At 40.6% G+C, this 19,165-nt stretch overlaps 1 protein-coding gene and 1 long non-coding RNA gene across 2 annotated transcripts; one reads left to right on the top strand and one right to left on the bottom strand.

Annotated features, from left to right (window-relative positions):
* Positions 1-12,052: 12,052 nt before the first annotated feature.
* On the top strand, positions 12,053-13,812 carry LOC149923100 (uncharacterized protein F54H12.2-like). Its single transcript, XM_090162345.1, has 2 exons — positions 12,053-12,473; positions 12,515-13,812. The coding sequence occupies exons 1-2, from the start codon at positions 12,053-12,055 to the stop codon at positions 13,810-13,812; spliced, it is 1,719 nt and encodes a 572-aa protein (XP_090018471.1).
* Positions 13,813-16,565: 2,753 nt separating this feature from the next.
* LOC149923099 (uncharacterized) lies at positions 16,566-17,145 on the bottom strand. Its single transcript, XR_016477350.1, has 2 exons — positions 16,920-17,145; positions 16,566-16,815 (listed from the first exon to the last, which is right to left on the bottom strand). It is a non-coding gene; the product is annotated as an uncharacterized LOC149923099 (long non-coding RNA).
* Positions 17,146-19,165: the final 2,020 nt, after the last annotated feature.

Genomic DNA, 19,165 nt, shown 5'->3' with positions numbered 1-19,165 from the left:
AGTAACATATAATGTGATATATTCGATGTAGTTTTGTCTAAGTACCGTCACGTACCCTACATCATTTTTGTTGAACAATGAAAAATGCTAGGAACCAGCACCGGAACCGACAAAGCGCAAATTTAAGAACCGGAACCGAGATAGTCCGAAAACATGGAACCGTTGCATCCCTAATATCTATATATATATATATATATATATATATATATATATATATATATATATATATATATATATATATAAGAGATAAGGGTAGCGACATACCGATAGGATTATACCGATGGGATTATACCGACGGGACTTTACACCGCTACCTTCCCACCCTTCCCCAAATTTATACCGATGATTTTTGTGTGGATGACATTTTTCCTGCCTTTTTTTTACCTACTTACTCTCCACAATGCCCCTCTAACACTTTTTTCGGTTTAGAGTAGGGTGTGTCAATCATCGCGGCGGGATACTTTTGAAAATAAAGAGAAGATGAATCCACGGTGTAAGGAAGGGTTAAGCTTCGCCGTTAAATTAGCCATATCTATCAATAAAATCTAAGATTATTTATCAAATGTAAGGAAGGGTTAAGCTTCGTCTTTTATCCACCGTTAAATTAGCCATATCTACCAATAAAATCTAAGATTATTTATCAAATATAAGGAAGGGTTAAGCTTCGTCTTTTATCCACCGTTAAATTAGCCATATCTATCAAATTTTGTTTAAATCATTCAAATTAATAGTATGATATTAAAGAACCGTTTAATATCAATCCAAATATTTATTTCGTTTTAACAATACAGGCTCGAGTACTTTTCCTACATTATAAACAGTATGATAGTAAAGAGACGGTAAATAAAGTAAAATTATATTTATTGAAATAAGTGTTCTTTCAAATACGTCGAATTAGCGTTTACAAGAGCAAAAACATTAAAAACTTGGAATTTCGAATCTATATTTCTTTCGTTTAACATAGTTTTAAAATCTTCAATGATTCGGAACGCCGTGACGTAGTTGGTGACGTAAGCGGTGATTTCGTCAAATCTCTGGTGTTCCTCGACGAGAAAGAAACGTCCTGCGTGTCCAGAATCACCAAACAAAATATCATAAACATTTCGATAAGAAATTAAAATGGATTCCGCCATCGTATGGAATATAACGGTGCTTTCGGTCAATAATTCTAGATGGTTGTTGATATAGTACATAAGGCGGGCGAGCTCTCCAGTCTCTTCGGCGGTTAGCTTTAAATATTCGTGGTTTTTATTAGTACGAGTGATGATGAGAGTAAGCTCTTTGTGGGATGATACTTTAGCATCAGCCGTGGTCGAGAGTGTTAAGCCTTTGTCGCCGGTAGACTGCGAGAAGCCGAATAAATCAACCCATTGCCGACTAAGTTCTTTCCAGTCAGATAGGTCGACGGGAAAAATAGTCATGTTATTCTTATTACAAAAAGCTAATTCAACGGAGAAATCATTTTTTAAACTGAAAGTTAGAAACGTTTGTTTGGACAACTGATATCGTTGATTAATTTTCTTAAGCGTTGGAGTCCATTTATTAGGGGTCGTAGAATCTATAAGAAAGATAGAGAGAGAGTCTATGTAATGAACGAAAGAAAATGTATCCTAATTGATAGTATATGTACGTACCCATTTCGGAATTATTTCTTTTGGACATCTGAGGAGAGCTGCGTACGTGACGAAAGCTGCAAGACGACTAACGAAAACAATGGCATTGGGTTTATATAGACGCGTGCGGGACATCACCGTTGCGTAATATTACGTGCTGCGATATCTATGTTTATATTATAATTACGAAACCAAAACGTTACGTATTCTAGAACGGTTAGTAACATGACAATGATGAGAATAAGTACGATGTTTTTAGGATTATTAAGTGCTATACGCTTAAGCGCTGTTACGGGGTGACTGTCTATGTCCATTGCCGAAGTATGAATAATAAGCTTATACTATGAAAAGAAATGGTAAAGTTTTGAATAACATCTGTTTTTTATTTTATTTTGTTTTGTTTTTTTTTTAAAAAAAGGGGGGGATTATGTGGTGGCGAGGTTGGTGGAGAAGGATGGTTAGAGAGGGAGGTCCACAACTATGGCTACCAGGCCCCTCAGAAGAACGGCGTTGCCGTACAACATTGTCTCCAGAACATCAGGCTGTCCCGTAAACACCCTCAGGGCAGTGGCATCAAGATTCTGGATGAGCCGGTGTATCCCCACCAGAATCCTTTTCAACAAAGATAATACATTGGTTTTTAAAATAAGCTTATATTCGTTGAATGAAAATAAGTTGAACCTACCTGATGCACTCCTCAGCCCCTGAGGGGACTACTATCGGGTCAGCGATGAATCCTGGAGGCGGTGTAGGAGGCGGCCGTCCTCCTGGGGGGCCTTCGTTGGGAGATCCCGCTCCCGAAGCCGTCACCGTGGTGGGTGACCAGTCAGGCCACCCCTGCCCGTCCTGTTGACAGTCACCGGCCCATATATCGCTATAAAAATAAAATAATATTAAACACTGTATAAAAAAATAAAATGGAGGAAAAATAATAAATACGGTAAAATACGTACAATAATGGGTCCGGTGACGCGAGTTGTAAGGCGGTAGCCTGCCTCACAAATTCGAAACAGGACGGGTCGGTTGGCGGTGACTCGGTAAGATCCACCACGGGTTGGATGGGTGCTTGGTTCCATTGGAGTGTCCGGGGTGTCCAATTTATCCTTGTTGACACCGGTGAATTGGTTTGGTTTGGTGATAAATACATAATTTGTGATACCTTCATGGACAGCGTTCGATCTATATATATAGGGTCTCTGCTACCCCCTCCCCCCCCCCTCCGGGATTGTCCCAAGAAAAGACTCAATCGGATTTTTATCCTTAGAAATACCGTTGAAGAGAGAGAGAGAAATTTTAAAAACATAAGCTTACTATTATACTAAAATATGTATCAAGTGGAATTATACTCGTGGAGGTGACCGTCTTGAAAGGATGGGTTTTTACTGGCCTTCAAGATGTTTCAGACCCCCCCAAAGATTTTTTTTTCCACGATCGTGTCACTAAAAGCTTTTAGAGTGACAAACATTGAGGGATTAATATTAAAAAATACACGCTATGTAGTAAGTTAAATCATGCGCGCGCAGGTGTCCGTTCGAAAGGGTTTTTTCAGAGCCGACGGTTGAATTAGTCAGCGTTAATTTGACGAAGCGCTAGTAAGCCCACGAGATCTTATATAATTTATTACGGCTACACCGTAATAGTTGACGGTTTTAAAGTTTCATATTAGTGTTGTTTACAGCGTACCCGTTCTTTGTATATAAAGCAATGTAATAAAAGTTACGAAAAATATTTAACTTTGATTACTTAATGATTTCTAAGCATATACCGTTAAATAATTAAATATATGTATAAGGACTATTAAACTTAAGTGAATGTACTACTAAACTAGTAGTATTATTTGAATTAACAGTATATTTAAGCATATTTCTTGGGTACAAAATCGGGTTGGATGGGAAAGAAATTAATCCTGATTGACAGAAAAGATAAAAATCGAAATAAAAATGTAACAATGGTCAATCAGCGGGTAGTCTTAATAGCCACCTATAAATACGGGGTACGATTTGATATTGAAATCAGATCTTCGATAACACTCGAAATCTACTCAACATGGATAGTGAATCTTTAGTGTGGAATCTCGTAGAATTGGCTGATATAAGACCTTGGAGTTTAAACCATCTCATCGGATTTTATTTTACTCTATGCGGTTTTATGAGGGTGGACCCCACGACTCCTTTAACGACTTTGCCTAGCATTTTTAAGCACCTAGAAATAAAATTAATTGAGTGTTTCATAGACATACTAAATGTATTACGTAATGTTCCGGTGTCCCCCGAGTTATGCCATTCGATTGAGGAACTACAACTCTTCCGAAGTCATATACCCGAACGCTATTCGGCATTCTACGCTAGTCGATACCAAAACCGAGTGCTAGAAATTAACGCATCGGAGCGAATGCTGGAAGAAATGATGTCATCTCAATTTGACGCTCCCGTTATTAACTTCTTTAAAGAACAAGATGGTACGTATATAAATATTGTCAGTTTTGGACACTAGCTTATAGTCTCTCAGTGGCGCCATCATACTGAAATATATATATTTTTTTTTTAAAAAAATAATAGCCGCCTTGGATGAATTTTTAATATCTCAACTTTACGATGAACCACTGATTGATTCTATAAGTCAGGAAAGCTTCGACACTATGGAGGAAAATATTGAGCGAGAATCGGCCCAATTCTTGAACGAATATTTAAAGGACCTCGAAGATCAGATTGGTGGTGGGGGTGAAGGTGGAGAGCGGGATGAAGTGATGTCACCGATCGGAGATATCGTCAACTGCGAAATACTGGATCAAACCGTAACGGAATTTCCCAAATTTGGCATTAGAGGGTTACAAATAACAGTAAAATTAACGAATGATATCGTTGAAGGTATCGAGGCCGTCTCAAAAGCTGTTTTGAAAGACGTAGCTATCCATGACTACGTACAAATCATATTGCGTAGTGTGGCGTTAGACGTTAATAGGCCCGATATTGAACTTAGTTTTAAACGGAGAGACCAGATTGATATAGGACTGTTATTCGACCAAATAGAAGATATTCTGTACGATGACGAAATGGAAAAGTTTTTTCTCAGTCCAGTAACCATCATATATTCTATAGTACGTTTACCACACGGGCATGGTAGACCAAAAAGTAAAAACGTCCAAACTTACCAAGTGTTCTCGCGGAACAGACGTGGTCTGGTGACGATTACGGCTCGCGATACACTGTGTTTAGCCAGGGCTCTAAGCGTGGGTTTGGCTCATCTACAACATCAGAACGATAAAACCGACAAAACATTGAAATCCGCTTACGCCACCCTAAGCCATACTAAACCCAGTAATCCTACGCAAAAGAAAGCTGCCCTAGAATTATGCGTCAAGGCCGGAGTGTCAATAACCGAATGCGGATCACCGGAATCATTTCAAAAATTCCAAGCGTATTTAATTGCCTATTCTATCCTGGTTTTCCAAATGCGTAATAACGTACCCGTACTGGTCTTGGGCTCTAACAACGCCGACGACGATAGACCGCGGATATCTCTCCTAAACGAAGGGAATCACTATAACCTAATAACGAAACTTAAACCTTTATTTGGCAAAGAATATTTTTGCGATAAATGCTTAGAAAGCTACAGATACGTGTATAGCCATAAGTGTCAACAATTCTGTTTTTCGTGTCAACGCACGGTGAAATGCGAAGGTGTCGTGCGGAAATGTGTCGATTGTCTGCGATCGTTTACGGGTGAGGACTGTTTCGCGACGCACAAATCGGCGCTATCGGGAAAATTTCCTCTATGCGGCCGACTATACCATTGTAGCGAATGTTTAAAGTTAATCGATATGAAAAAAAGATCAAAATGTCCTCACGAATGCGGTGAAATATATTGTTACTCGTGCGCCACCTTCCGACCGTCGAATCATTTATGCTACATAAAAATAATTCAAGACGCACCGATAAGACCCGCAGCTAAAAGAGCCGCGAAAAACGTCCCCGACAGAATGATGGTGTTTTTCGACTTTGAATGCGTACAAACTCGTAAACATAGTGAAAAACAAAAGTGTTACGTACACGAAGCCGTATTATGTATGGCAGAATCGTGTTGCAACGCGTGCATTGACGATGTGGAAGGGATCCGTTGCCATCGCTGCGGACCGAAGCGTCATTCATTCTTGGGATCGAGTTGCGTGAAAGACTTTATTGCCTATTTACGTACGTTACACGAAGTCAAGAACGTCACGCTTCTCAGCCATAACGGTTCCAACTACGACCATCAGCTTCTTTTACGGGCTATCATGGAAGCCGACGATACGTTTTCGCCAAGCGTAATCGTGAATGGCACCAGGATTTTACAGATTAAAATTTTTAATCTTTCGTTTTTGGACAGTTATTGTTTTATACCAATTCCTCTCTCTAAATTCAACACGACCTTTGACCTTGGAGATGGATTCCAAAAGGGATATTTTCCCCATTTCATTCTGAATACCGTACCGCATAATTTCGAAATCTCGAAACCCCTAGAAACAAATTTAATTTTACCCTCTCTGCCGCCGGTCGAGGCGTATGGAATCGACAATTTCAGCGCGAAAGACAACGCGTCGTTTTTGAAATGGCACGATCAAGAGTCAACCCTCCACAACGAGTTTAACTACGTGGAAGCGTTGAAACTCTATTGCGCCGACGACGTGCGTATACTCGCTTCGGGGGCCCTTCGTTTCCGTCAAATATTCCTCAATCTGTGCGAAGTTGATCCGTTTCAAGTTGGAATTACTATCGCGTCAGTGGCTAGCGTCGTGTTACGCAAGAAGTTTCTCAAGAAGGACACGATAGGTCTAATACCTAAAAATTCTTATCGTCTTTTTGAAAACCAGTCTAAGGAAGCGCTCGAATGGCTCTGGTGGGAAAGTCACCGCGCGGGAGTAGAAATCGATTCTGCTCTGAATGGCAAAGAAGAGAAAGTTCTCAAGATGAAGGTGGACGGAAAGGCGGGGAACACTATTTATCAGTACGCCGGTTGTATCTGGCATGGCTGTTGCGAGTGTTACGGCGCTGGCACCAACCGTAATCAGCTGTTGCACGGAAACCCTTACGACACGTTAAATATACGTTTCAATAATACCATGAAAATCCATAATCGCCTCAAAGAGTTAGGTTACGAGGTGGTAGAACGGTGGGGGTGTGAATGGAAGAAACAGAAAGCCGAGGATCCGACTATCAAAGAGTTTCTTGACAATTCTAATTTCTTCGAGAAATATCACAATCCTCTGAATCCACGCGCGGCGTTCTTCGGAGGCCGTGTTAATACTTTACGGACATACTGTAAAGCGGAGGGACCCGGTAAAATCTTTTACGTTGATATCTGTTCCTTGTACCCCTTCATAAACAAGACAGGAAAAATTCCCGTAGGACACCCGGAAATTTTGTTGGAAAATATACCCGACGTGTCGGATTTCGAGGGGCTTCTTTCGTGCGACGTTGTACCTCCAAACGATTTATACCATCCCGTTTTACCATTCCGTACGTCGAAGGGCAAACTCGTTTTTTCTTTATGCCGAACTTGCGCGGAAACCCGCTTCCAGGGTGATTGCTACCATACCGAAGACGAACGGATCCTGAGTGGTACCTGGGTGGTCGACGAGCTTCGTAAAGCCGAACAGCGTGGATACGTCATTAAGACCAAATACGAAGCGTGGAAATACCAAGTAACCCAGTACGATAAAGAAACTGATTCTGGAGGCGTATTCAAAGATTACGTAAATTGCTTTCTAAAGAGTAAACAGGAGTCTTCGGATTGGCCTCCAGGTTGCGAAACTCCCGAGGATAAGGAAGCGTACATCGCCGCCTACGAAGCCGCCGAAGGCGTTCGATTAGACGCCACAAAAATCACGAAAAACGAAGGACTTAGGGCCATATCCAAGCTACTCCTCAACTCAATGTGGGGTACGTATCTCTTACAATCCTCTAACAATGCTAACCAAAAACTAATTTACTTTTTTATCTCTATCGTACAGGAAAATTAGGTCAGCGTAATTTGTTGACCAAAACAGAAATCATTAAAGACCCCAAGACGTTTTTCGAGCTTTTGCAGAACCCCGAAGTGGAGGTAAAATCCGTCTTAACCATCACCGATGAGGCTCTCCTCGTAAAATGGATCCCTTGTCGAGAAGCCGAGATTCCCCTAAAGTACACTAACGCCGTGATCGCGGCCTTTACAACCTGTCAAGCCAGACTGGCGTTGCTGGAGTATATGGAACAAGTGGGCGCGTTAAACCTTTATCACGATACTGATGCAATCGTATATTACAGTCCGTCTGGCGAACCACTTATTAAAACAGGCCCCTTTCTGGGCGATATGACGTGTGAATTGACCCCGACATACGGGCCCGGCGCGTATATTTCTGAATTCGTGTCGGCGGGGCCAAAAAACTATAGTTACTGGGTCGAGTCGCCCGCCACCGGTAAAACGTTTAACGTTACCAAATGCAAAGGCTTCAGAATCAATTGTACCAACAGGGATATCATAAATGGAGACAGTTTGAAAGCCCTATTAGGAGTGGGTATCGATAAACCCGTCGATCCGTTTAAAGTCGATCTGCCCCGTCAAATTCGTCGTCTGCCCGACCATACGTTAGTCAGCGTTGACTTATTTAAAACTTACCGCGTACTCGTCGATAAAGTCCGAGTATTAACCGATTACGAAACCGTTCCGTACGGGTATAAACGTATGCTTTCCGCCGAAAACCTAATTCCTCAAGCATAGAGGTGGCGCGCACACACACACACGCCGCGCACGCGCAGTGGCGACCCGCGACCCCCTCCGCGACGCGACTGGCGACCCGCGACCCCTCCGCGACGCGACTGGCGACCCGCGAGAGTATGTCTCCTATAATATATATTATATGTATACTTTCTTGTTGCTTGAAATAAAAAAATAAATAAATAAACCAAAAACTATAAAAACGTCGTTATGATTTATACTTATTTCATTATAGTTTTAGACGCGAGACGGTATGATTCCATTTTATCATAGCTGCAACATGATGTTGTGCGGACCGAGTCAGAGCGGGAAAACGTATTTCGCCGAACAATTAATTAAACATAAAGACGAAATGTTCCAACCTAGTATCGAAGAAGTTTATTGGCACTATAGCGAGTACCAACCGAATTACGATAAATTAAAAGATGTCGTTATTTTTCGCGAAGGACTTCCCGATATTAGTACGTTTGATGGCTCGAAAAAGACGCTTATCGTACTCGACGATTTGCAGGGGACATCCAAGGGTGAGATAGGCCAGTTATTCACCCGCGGGTCGCATCATAGGAATTTATCTGTCCTATATATTACGCAAAACATTTTCCATCAAAATAAGGATTCCCGGGACATATCGCTGAACTGCCATTATTTGATATTATTTAAAAATGTTCGTGACAAAGCGCAAGTACATTATTTGGCTAGACAGATTATGCCCGAAAATCCTAAATTTCTCATCGAGAGCGTAAGTGACGCCACCAAGTTACCGAATTCCCACGTCGTATTGGATTTGCAAAAAGACTGCCCCGACGAATACAGAGTCAGGTCATGCGTTTTCCCCGATCAACAGCTGATAGTCTACGTTCCAAAATAATAACAATCCAACCCGCCACCTCCCTTACGTCATTCGCTCTATGATGTCCCGGACCGTCAGGTCGCATAAAACCGCGCTCGTCGCTTTGTGTAAATTGAAAGGCTGTAATCGCCGAGCTCTATTAAGCGGCGCCGATAAAGGACTATTAGACGCGCTGTCCGCCTGCGTTCATAACACGCTTCGCGGTAATATTCCTCTTACTAAAACCCAAAACATCGCTTTGAAAAAACATAAACATACGCTAAGAAAAATCGCTTGCAAGACTTTAACTTGGAAGCGAAAAAAACAAATTCTTTTAAACCAGAAGGGGGACGGATTTTTTTCTATATTAATACCCGTCATTACGTCTATACTGGGAGCGTTAACTGGTCGATAATATGCTACGCTACGCTAAGAAAATGGTTCTCGTACCGGCCGGTACATCGATAAAAGCACCACCACCACCACCATCACCGCCACCTACAATGGCACCGTCCGCCACTTCGGTCCTTAATCGCAAAGACAATGTATGGAATGAAATGGACGCTGAAAAGGAAGCTATACTAAAAGATAATACCACCGATGACCGCACGAAATGGAAATTGTACGACGAACTAGTTAAAAGTCAGCGGGGTTTGGTAAAGAAAACGGCACCGGAAGTTGTGCAATACGAAGCGTGGATAAATCTTTTACCCGCTGGGTATAGAGGACAGGCTAGAGAATTATTTCAACAGTTGGCTTCGGGCTCCGAACGCGTACGGTGGAACGAGAAAGCTGGTGTTTTAATCGACGGCGTCCTAGAACCCAATGCCGATATTGTAGATTTAATATACCATTCGTTGAAACCCGTTGGAAAACGGCCTGTAGGCTGGGAAAGGTTTCAAAGTATCGTCACGCCAAAGGTTATTGGGTCCGTGTCGGCAATCGGTAAAAAGAAAAAAATCAAAAGGACAAGCACGCCGCTGAGGAAACGATTGAGAAGTGGTAAGGAGAACAACAAGGCGTCGTTTATCAAGACGAAATGGGAGCCTTATTAAAGAAAACGGAAAAGCTCTTATCCAAAATATATTTCGACAGCAGGCATCCCGCTTCTTTCGGAGGCGCTACGAAATTGCACGAAGCCGTGAAAGAGCGTGGCGTATCTCTAGAAGACGTGGAAACGTTTTTACAAGGTCACGACGCTTTCACTCTTCATAAACCGGTCATCAGAAAATTCAAGAGACGCCGTGTGTACGTGCATAACCGTTACGACTTGTACCAATTAGACTTGTGCGATATGAGATCATTGGCCCGATATAACGATCAATATACGTTCATTTTAACGGGGATCGACGCTTTTTCGAGAGTCGGGTTCGCCGTACCTCTGAAACGGAAAACCGGGGCGGAAGTCGTTCGAGCCTTAAAGATTATATTCCAAGAGGGCCAACCTATCAGGGTCCAATTCGACAAAGGACGAGAGTTTTTAAACCTTCCAGTGAAGACATACCTACGTGGGCTGGGCGTCAAATATTTCACGTCGGAAAACGATGACGTCAAAGGAGCTCTGGTGGAGCGATACAATAAAACGCTTAAGGGTCGAATGTGGAAATGGTTTACGCGTAACAACACTTATCGATACGTCGAAGAGTTGCCCAATTTCGTCCACGCCTACAATCATTCCAAACACAGTAGCATAAAGATGGCACCCGTCGACGTCAATGACCGTAACGTACTTCAAGTCTATAAGAACATTTACAAGCGCGAAAAGAAGTCGACTAAAGCTACGAAATGTCGAATTAACGTAAACGATTACGTAAGGTTAAGTAAAACCGCTGAGGCTTTCGCTAAAGGATACGATGTTAACTGGAGTACCGAGATTTTCAAGGTCATCTTCAAGAGCACCAAGAAACCTTTATTATTCAAACTCGTGGATTTATCAGACGAGCCGGTTATTGGTCAGTTTTACTATTCAGAGTTGCAACGTGTCGATAAACCCGAGATATTCCATATGGATAAAGTTTTGAAAAAGCGCAAGTCACGGGGAAAAACCGAATGTCTAGTTTCGTGGCGAGGATACCCCAGCTCATTCGATTCGTGGGTGCCTGAGAAAGATGTCGTCTCAATTTTACCTCACGTTACCGTCTAACAGTAGCTTGGATACGTTCCCCAATAATACGTTAGCTTGTTTCGTGACGCAATTACCGCAACCCATTCAACTGGAAACCGAATACGAAATTGGACTCGTTTCAATTATATATCCGTCCGCTTTTTACAACGTACTCGAGAATGACAATTATTTACAGTGTTACGTTGAAGACACGGCGGGACACGATTTTGGCACTGAAGGGAGACCGGTGGCTCGGGTGAAAGAAGTACCCGCCGGACATTATTTATCTATCGAACATTTAATTAAGGAAATAAACGAAAATGCTCTGTGTAAAGTGGCGGATTCTTGTTTCGTTCACGATAGCTTAAGCGGACACGTCGCCCTCAACGACAGTATCCGTAAAGAAATGATACTAACTATGAGCGAAGGTTTGAGTAATATTCTGGGCTACGGGCCTAACGGGAAAATCATTGGTAAAAGTTTGAGACCGGCTCGCCTAGACTATAACGTTCCATCTCAAATATTCGTTTACACGGACATTGTCGAGGAAGTCGTAGTTGGTCACTCTTTAGTTCAACTTTTAAGAATTATCGCCGTCGACGATAAAAGACACGGTTCTCACGTTGAAAAGACGTACATCGCTCCTCATTACGTGCCCGTCAACAAACGTTATTTCGACACTATTCAAATAGACCTGAGAGACGCCTTAGGGAAACCGATCCCTTTTCAGTTCGGTAACTTAACGGTGAAAGTTCATTTAAGACCCCGACAATGACGAAGCCGGACGTCCTGAAACATCGCTCCTGCGTTTATCGAGATTATTACGTAAATCAAGCCGGTCAAGGTTTATCGAAAGTGTACGTTGGCGCTAATTACCAGCGGGGACACGGACAAATTGGTCACGGAATCGGTAGTTTCTTCTCGGGATTGTTTCGAGCGGCAAAACCTTTCCTAATGAAAGGCGTAAAATTTTTGGGTAGCCAGGCTCTTTCGACTGGCAGTCAAATTCTTAGTGACGTTCAAAAAGGAGAGAATGTCAAGTCGGCCGCCAAGCGGAGGGTCAACGAAACTTACGATAATTTAAAACAGCAATACGGATCTGGCAAACGTAGACGTCGCGCCCTTCCTAAACGAACTAAAAAAAGGGTCCCCGCGAAGACCAAGAAATCATTAGGAGTTCGGAACGCCACCCGTAAGGTTCTCGACATTTTCAACTCTCGCAAACGAAACCAGGCATGGCCCACTGTCAAGCGCTTAAGAGCGAATTAGATTTGTTCGAATCTACACCGATTCAGACGTCTATCGAAGGTGGAAAATGGATGACGTACCAGCCCGTATCTTCGTTACGCGGCGAAGCTATCGAGTTCAACGTCTTAAGTGGCGGAGACGAATATCTCGATTTACCTTTAACGTATATGTACCTGAAATTTAAAATCGTCGCCGACGCCGCGGGAACCGACTTAGCGGATGACGATGAGGTCGCTCCGTGCAATAACTTTCTCAACACGTTGTTCAGTCAAGCCGAAGTGCATCTAAACGGTACCCTTCTCTCTCCGTCGGCATCCACTTACGCGTACCGTTCTTACGTCGAGACTCTCCTAAACTATGGCAGTGACGCTAAATTGTCCCATTTGACAGCGGCCATGTGGCATAAAGACACTGCAGGGGCTATGAATAATTTGGTCACCAACGAGGGCTATAAGACTAGAAAAGCGTTAACCAGCAAGTCTAAAGAAGTGGAACTGATTGGCCCTCTTTTCCTGGACATATTCAACGTAGAAAAATTTATTCTCAATGGCGTCGATCTTCGCGTAAAACTCTCACGCAGTAAAGCCAATTTCGCGTTGATGGGTAAAGTCAAGGCTGGCGCTGATTATCGAATAGTGATTTCGGACGCTACGCTTTTGGTTCGCAAAGTTCGCGTGGCTCCTAAAATACTTCTCGCTCACGAAGCCGCTCTTGCCCAATCAGCGGCCAAGTACGCTTACACCAGGACCGAAACGAAAATATTCACTATAAACTCGAGCGTGTTAAGCACCACGATAAATAATTTACATTTGGGGACAATGCCCAATCGCGTTATAGTGGGTTTACTCGATCACGACGCCTACAATGGTAATCTAGCCAAAACGCCATTTTGTTTCGATCATTTTGACGTGAATAGTTTAGCTCTTTATTCGGATTCCGAGGGGGTCGATTCTAAGCCCTTGCGGCCCAATTACGACTCTAATCTTTACGTCGAAGCTTATCACACTTTATTCACCGGAAGTGGCTTGCATTATAAAGATCAGGGCAATCAGATTTCGCTAGCAGAGTATCCTTTTGGGTTCTGTTTATACGTTTTCGACCTGTCCCAAGATTTAAGCGCCAGTTCAGTATTCCACTTCAACCCGACAAGACAGGGACAATTGAGGCTCGAGTTAGGGTTCGCTCAATCAGTGCCCCACGCGTTAAGTTGTCTCGTTTATATGGAATTTCAGAGTTCGTTTAGAATTGATAAAGCGCGTAACGTAATTGTCGATAATCCATGAAAGGCGGAGACATATCGATCGTAATGGCTCGTACCAAAAACTTTATCGGGGTCTTTCCCTCCGATTTACTACCCCCCCGAATAGTTAATTATCCTACTTCCCTAATTTTGAATTTAGACAGTCACGATCAACAAGGCAGTCATTGGGTAGCGATTTATTTCGACGCCAGGTGTCGTTGCTTTTATTTTGACTCTTTAGCTTTGGGCCCTTTACTTCCCTCTATTAAGACATTCATAAAAAATAATTCGACTAAGAGAGCGCACAATAGGAGGCGTTTGCAGTCGTTAACTAGCGGTGTTTGCGGAGAATATTGCGTAAGCTACATAAAACATCGCACGAAAAAGAGAAGTACCGGTAGCTTCTTTAAGGGTTTTACCAAACGTCACGAGATCAATGACGTCATCATTAAAAAAAGATTCGACGGTATAAAAAGGTCCGCGCTCTGAAATCTAGTCGCAGTATCTCACCATGGAAGCACTCTTACGAGACTTGAATTGTATCACCCGGAATAAAACACCTTGTCAACGTAGCTCGGTCGTCGTCGAGTTTGATTATTTAATTGGAAAAAATAAACTTAGAGATACCGGAGAAGGTCCCGACATTGTCATAAAGGAATTGGCTATAATCACCGCCGATAAAACACCCGCCTGTCTTACTTGGACTTTCGAACCCCCGTATCCCAAGGACCATTTACCGTTCAACACTCAACGACAAAACGGGTGGGTCGTACGCAATAAACACGGTCTCGACTGGTCAACTGGACAAACAGCGTATCGAAAACTACCTTCATGCTTAATACCGGCTACGGCCACGGCTACTCGTATATTCACGAAAGGTGATGTGAAACGCCAATACTTGGCAGATTTCCTGGACTGTACCGTCCACGATTTGGATGACTTCGCCTGCCCCAAGGCCATTAACATTGATAAAACACCCCCCGTAAAATGTCTCTACAATCACAAAGTGACTAGGCCTTGCGCTTTCGACAGGGGTCTCCTGTTCGCCGATTGGGTCTATCAACACGACGACGCCATCAACATTCAATTGTGTTTTCCATTTTAAATCGCCCCCCTTGTATATTTTATCCTCCCTAAATAAATTTTTTTTCATTGAAATCACGTGTTCTTTTCTTTATATAAGAAGCGCCTACCCTTTTTATAATCATTTGGTATCATGGACTCTAAACATAAACATCGCTGCTCTTGTAAGCAGTATCGTCGCGGCGGAGTGGATCAAAACAATAGAGATATACCACCCAACGAAAAATATATCGATGAAACGTTAACATTTAAAGTTAAAAAAAGCACGCTTGACGATCTCATGGAATTATTCGTAAAACATGTTCTTTCAGAAATCGAAAAAAGTACGCTTTGATACAATCGACGTCACGTTATACATACAGCCAGAAGATCGAAGAAATTATGATATTATAAACAAAGCGCATTTTCAACGGATTATTTATAATGTAGGAAAAGTACTCGAGCCTGTATTGTTAAAACGAAATAAATATTTGGATTGATATTAAACGGTTCTTTAATATCATACTATTAATTTGAATGATTTAAACAAAATTTGATAGATATGGCTAATTTAACGGTGGATAAAAGACGAAGCTTAACCCTTCCTTATATTTGATAAATAATCTTAGATTTTATTGGTAGATATGGCTAATTTAACGGTGGATAAAAGACGAAGCTTAACCCTTCCTTACATTTGATAAATAATCTTAGATTTTATTGATAGATATGGCTAATTTAACGGCGAAGCTTAACCCTTCCTTACACCGTGGATTCATCTTCTCTTTATTTTCAAAAGTATCCCGCCGCGATGATTGACACACCCTACTCTAAACCGAAAAAAGTGTTAGAGGGGCATTGTGGAGAGTAAGTAGGTAAAAAAAAAGGCAGGAAAAATGTCATCCACACAAAAATCATCGGTATAAATTTGGGGAAGGGTGGGAAGGTAGCGGTGTAAAGTCCCGTCGGTATAATCCCATCGGTATAATCCTATCGGTATGTCGCTACCCTTATCTCTTATATATATATATATATATATATATATATATATATATATATATATATATATATATATATATATATATATATATATATATATATATATATATATATATATATATATATATATATATATAAATATATAGATATATAAATATATACAAAGGGGCGCAAAATCTTACGCGGCGTGGGGGCGCTACTAACCCAAGCTCAGCCACTGGTGTGATCTTAATCTAATGTAATTACAATACCGTTGCAGCTGAGAAAACCTGCGAAATGTGTCCAGTTAACGAGTGTTTTTGCCCATTTCACAACGAAACCTTTCCCTTACAATGAATCCCACCTGTAACCTCACTACCAACGCTGGATGTAGCAAATGATCAAAATGCTGCGCCCCTGGCTGCAAGCTAGGAGCAACAAACACTAGAACAACGCAGCTAGCCTTTAAACACGCTAACGCAGTGTTGTGTACAAATTTCATTGGACGAGCCTTTACTATGAACGTTTTACGGAAAAGCGGAAGGCAATTTCCGAAAGATGAAATAAATTATGAAGAGGAGATCTGGCCAAAGTGTCATAAACCAGGCCCTATTTATCATTAAATAAAAAAACTAATTTTAACAAATGTGCTAAATATTTAATAATCTAATAGCTTAGGTTGTCAAATGCAGTCCACTATTGGGCAAGATAGTGGACGACTAGCGGCTTTGGCTGATGTACCCAATGAACACAAATCCATTCAATGAAAAACATTTAATTAAGGGTCCACATTGTAACACCATAAAGGATGCTCTTTGATTTAATTACATTTAGGTAAATTATTATTTTGGAAAACATTTATTGTTGCAACAGAGTTTACAACAGCTCTGTCCCCTTCTGCAGCCTCTGTTAGTTTTGGTATAGCACACTTGAGGTTGATTTGGGGGGCAGTTCAAAGGGGTTATGCATTTCACTAGCGGACATCGCTGAGGTAATGCGACTGATGACACTTTATATAAAAAACGAAACCAAATTCAGACATTAGGTTTATAAGTGATAAGGGTTCTGGCACCGTGAGTAATTGCTAACAGAAGTTATAAAAACTTTACTAACCTTCCTGGCTTCGCAAGATAAAAAATAGCGTCACTCCAATGAAGAATATAGCTGTTGAACTGTTCATTCTGCTTACTGAACGTCGAATGCTAACGCACTCGCTATGAGCCTATGAACCGTTGCGTGTTTGACGGGATAACTTTCATAACAGACATTTTGAGGCTTTTTCCTTGTACGGGTGTTGTCATGGAAATTCAATGACGTAAGCTTGGAACTTACGCCACAAGGTAGAAATAAGCTCCTATACACGAAGGCTCAACAATTACTTAGAAACGCATTTCGCAGAAATGCTTATTATTTCTTTATCCTTTTATTAAAGCGTCAAAGGTTTTGTTAAGAATGTACTAAAAAAATTTCAATTACTAAAATATAATCTATATTTCTTATTATTTATGAAATGAAATGATTTTCAATGGTTGGATTAATCCTTTTTCATAGAGTGATATTGAGTTATTCTTGGCCTTTGGAAATTTTTTCAAATTTATTTACGGTAATAATCAAAAATAGTAAAGGCAGAGTTCACTTACTAAGTTGCGTAACAAGGGGGGGGGGGGCACTTCTTTGGATGGTATTTTGAGGGGCGGGAAGACTTAATAGCAAACATATTACTCACAAGGAGGAGTTTATCTCCAATTTGATTAAAGACTCGCTTGGTTAGTAGACCTTGTAAATTAAAACTCGCTAAAGAGTAAAAGTTACAATGGGCTTTCGTTTTGCCATGCCAACCAAAAATCATTTTGACAACAAGAATAATAAATTTCACATTTGAAATAGCATAGGAACTTTACCGATTTTAAAATATATTCAAAAAATTGTTTTTTGGAAAAAATCTAAACTTGAATTTTAAAAATATTTCGTAAATTTGGATAGTTTCAGAAAAATTGGATACACGTCAGTAAAATTGGGTAAATATATGAGTAATTTCATTAACATTTTGGTAATATCTCATAAATCATATATAAATTAAAGTTTATGTCCATGGTGTGTTTTTAACACACGACAAATACTTCTTGTGTTAAAAATGTATTTTAATTTATTCTGATAAATGTTAATAAATAAAAAATACAGCTTAATGCGGTATATTGAAATATTTTTGATACATTGGATGAAATTAGGGAAAAGTTAACTTCGGGTTTTATTCAGGTTAAATTAGTTTAAATTAGATAAATTTGGGAAATTTCAAGCAACTAGGCAGTGACGGCGATCCCGTGGGGGCTCTGGGGCTCGAGCCCCCACAGGGATAACCAAATGAGGGCAGAGCCCCCACAGAAATAAAATTGAGGAAAAATAGCAACCAGGGAAAAATTTATAATCTCACTGCCTTTATTTTGGTCCAAATTCGGTCTTTATTTAGAAGTTATTTTGAGATTGCAGATGCTAGTAGCATTAAGATGATATAACCGTAAAATTGATTTAGATAGATTCGTCCAAACACCAAATCGGCCGAAAATGCTTTTGACAATGCAGTATGTATATTTTCCCATTGAAAATAACTTGGGAATCTGAGCACTTCTAAGGGTCCCCCCGTAAAAAATAATGATAATAATTCTAATTAATATTGTTAATTTTGATCAAATTCAAACAACTTAATTCCATTTTATTAATTTCGATAAAATTTATTTATTATCATCGATTCGGCGATTAGTTGGCAAATACAACTTTTTTATCTTCATATTTCGCTTTTCTCCATTTTTATCGATTCTGATCAACATATTTTGATCAAACTGACCAAAATATCATAAAATTCATTTCATTGGTCAATTTTGATCAATTTTTTTAGAAGGGCTCATATTCCCATGTTATTTTCAATGGGAAATACATAGTGTGTTGTCAAAAACATTTTCGGTTGCCATGGCAAAAAAAATGCCCATTGCAACTTTTTCCTTGGTTAAATTTCATGTTACCATAAGGTCTACATACCCACCAAGTTTCAACCAAATCGGTGATTATCACCTCAGGTAGTCTCCTCGTAAGGGTAAAGGGATTATAGAATTTTTTTACAATTGACTTATAGATAATAATCAATGAAAAGTAGAGAACAGTTCCGGAGATATTTAGTAGGGTATATATATTTGAAAAATCGGACCCGTAGTATCTTTATACAATTTGTTATCAATGCCGCGTAAAACACGTTTTTGTAATAAAAATATCATATTTAGATTAGCTTCAGATGTATTTTCCCATATAAAGATACAAAACGTAATAACGGAATATACAAGACTAAAATATAGTTGTAATTTAAGGCT

This window comes from Leiobunum rupestre, chromosome 11, assembly GCF_980474605.1.
Source record: "Leiobunum rupestre chromosome 11, qqLeiRupe1.1.hap1, whole genome shotgun sequence".
Lineage (NCBI taxonomy): Eukaryota > Metazoa > Arthropoda > Arachnida > Opiliones > Sclerosomatidae > Leiobunum > Leiobunum rupestre.
Note: the sequence above shows the minus strand (reverse complement) of the source record. Positions and strands in the feature narration are given on the sequence as shown.

Coding starts and splice junctions, on each gene's coding strand:
- LOC149923100 (XM_090162345.1), top strand. CDS start 12,053: ATGACGAAGCCGGACGTCCTGAAACATCGCTCCTGCGTTTATCGAGAT. Junction 12,474..12,514: donor AGGAGTTCGGAACGCCACCC/GTAAGGTTCTCG, acceptor AAACGAAACCAG/GCATGGCCCACTGTCAAGCG.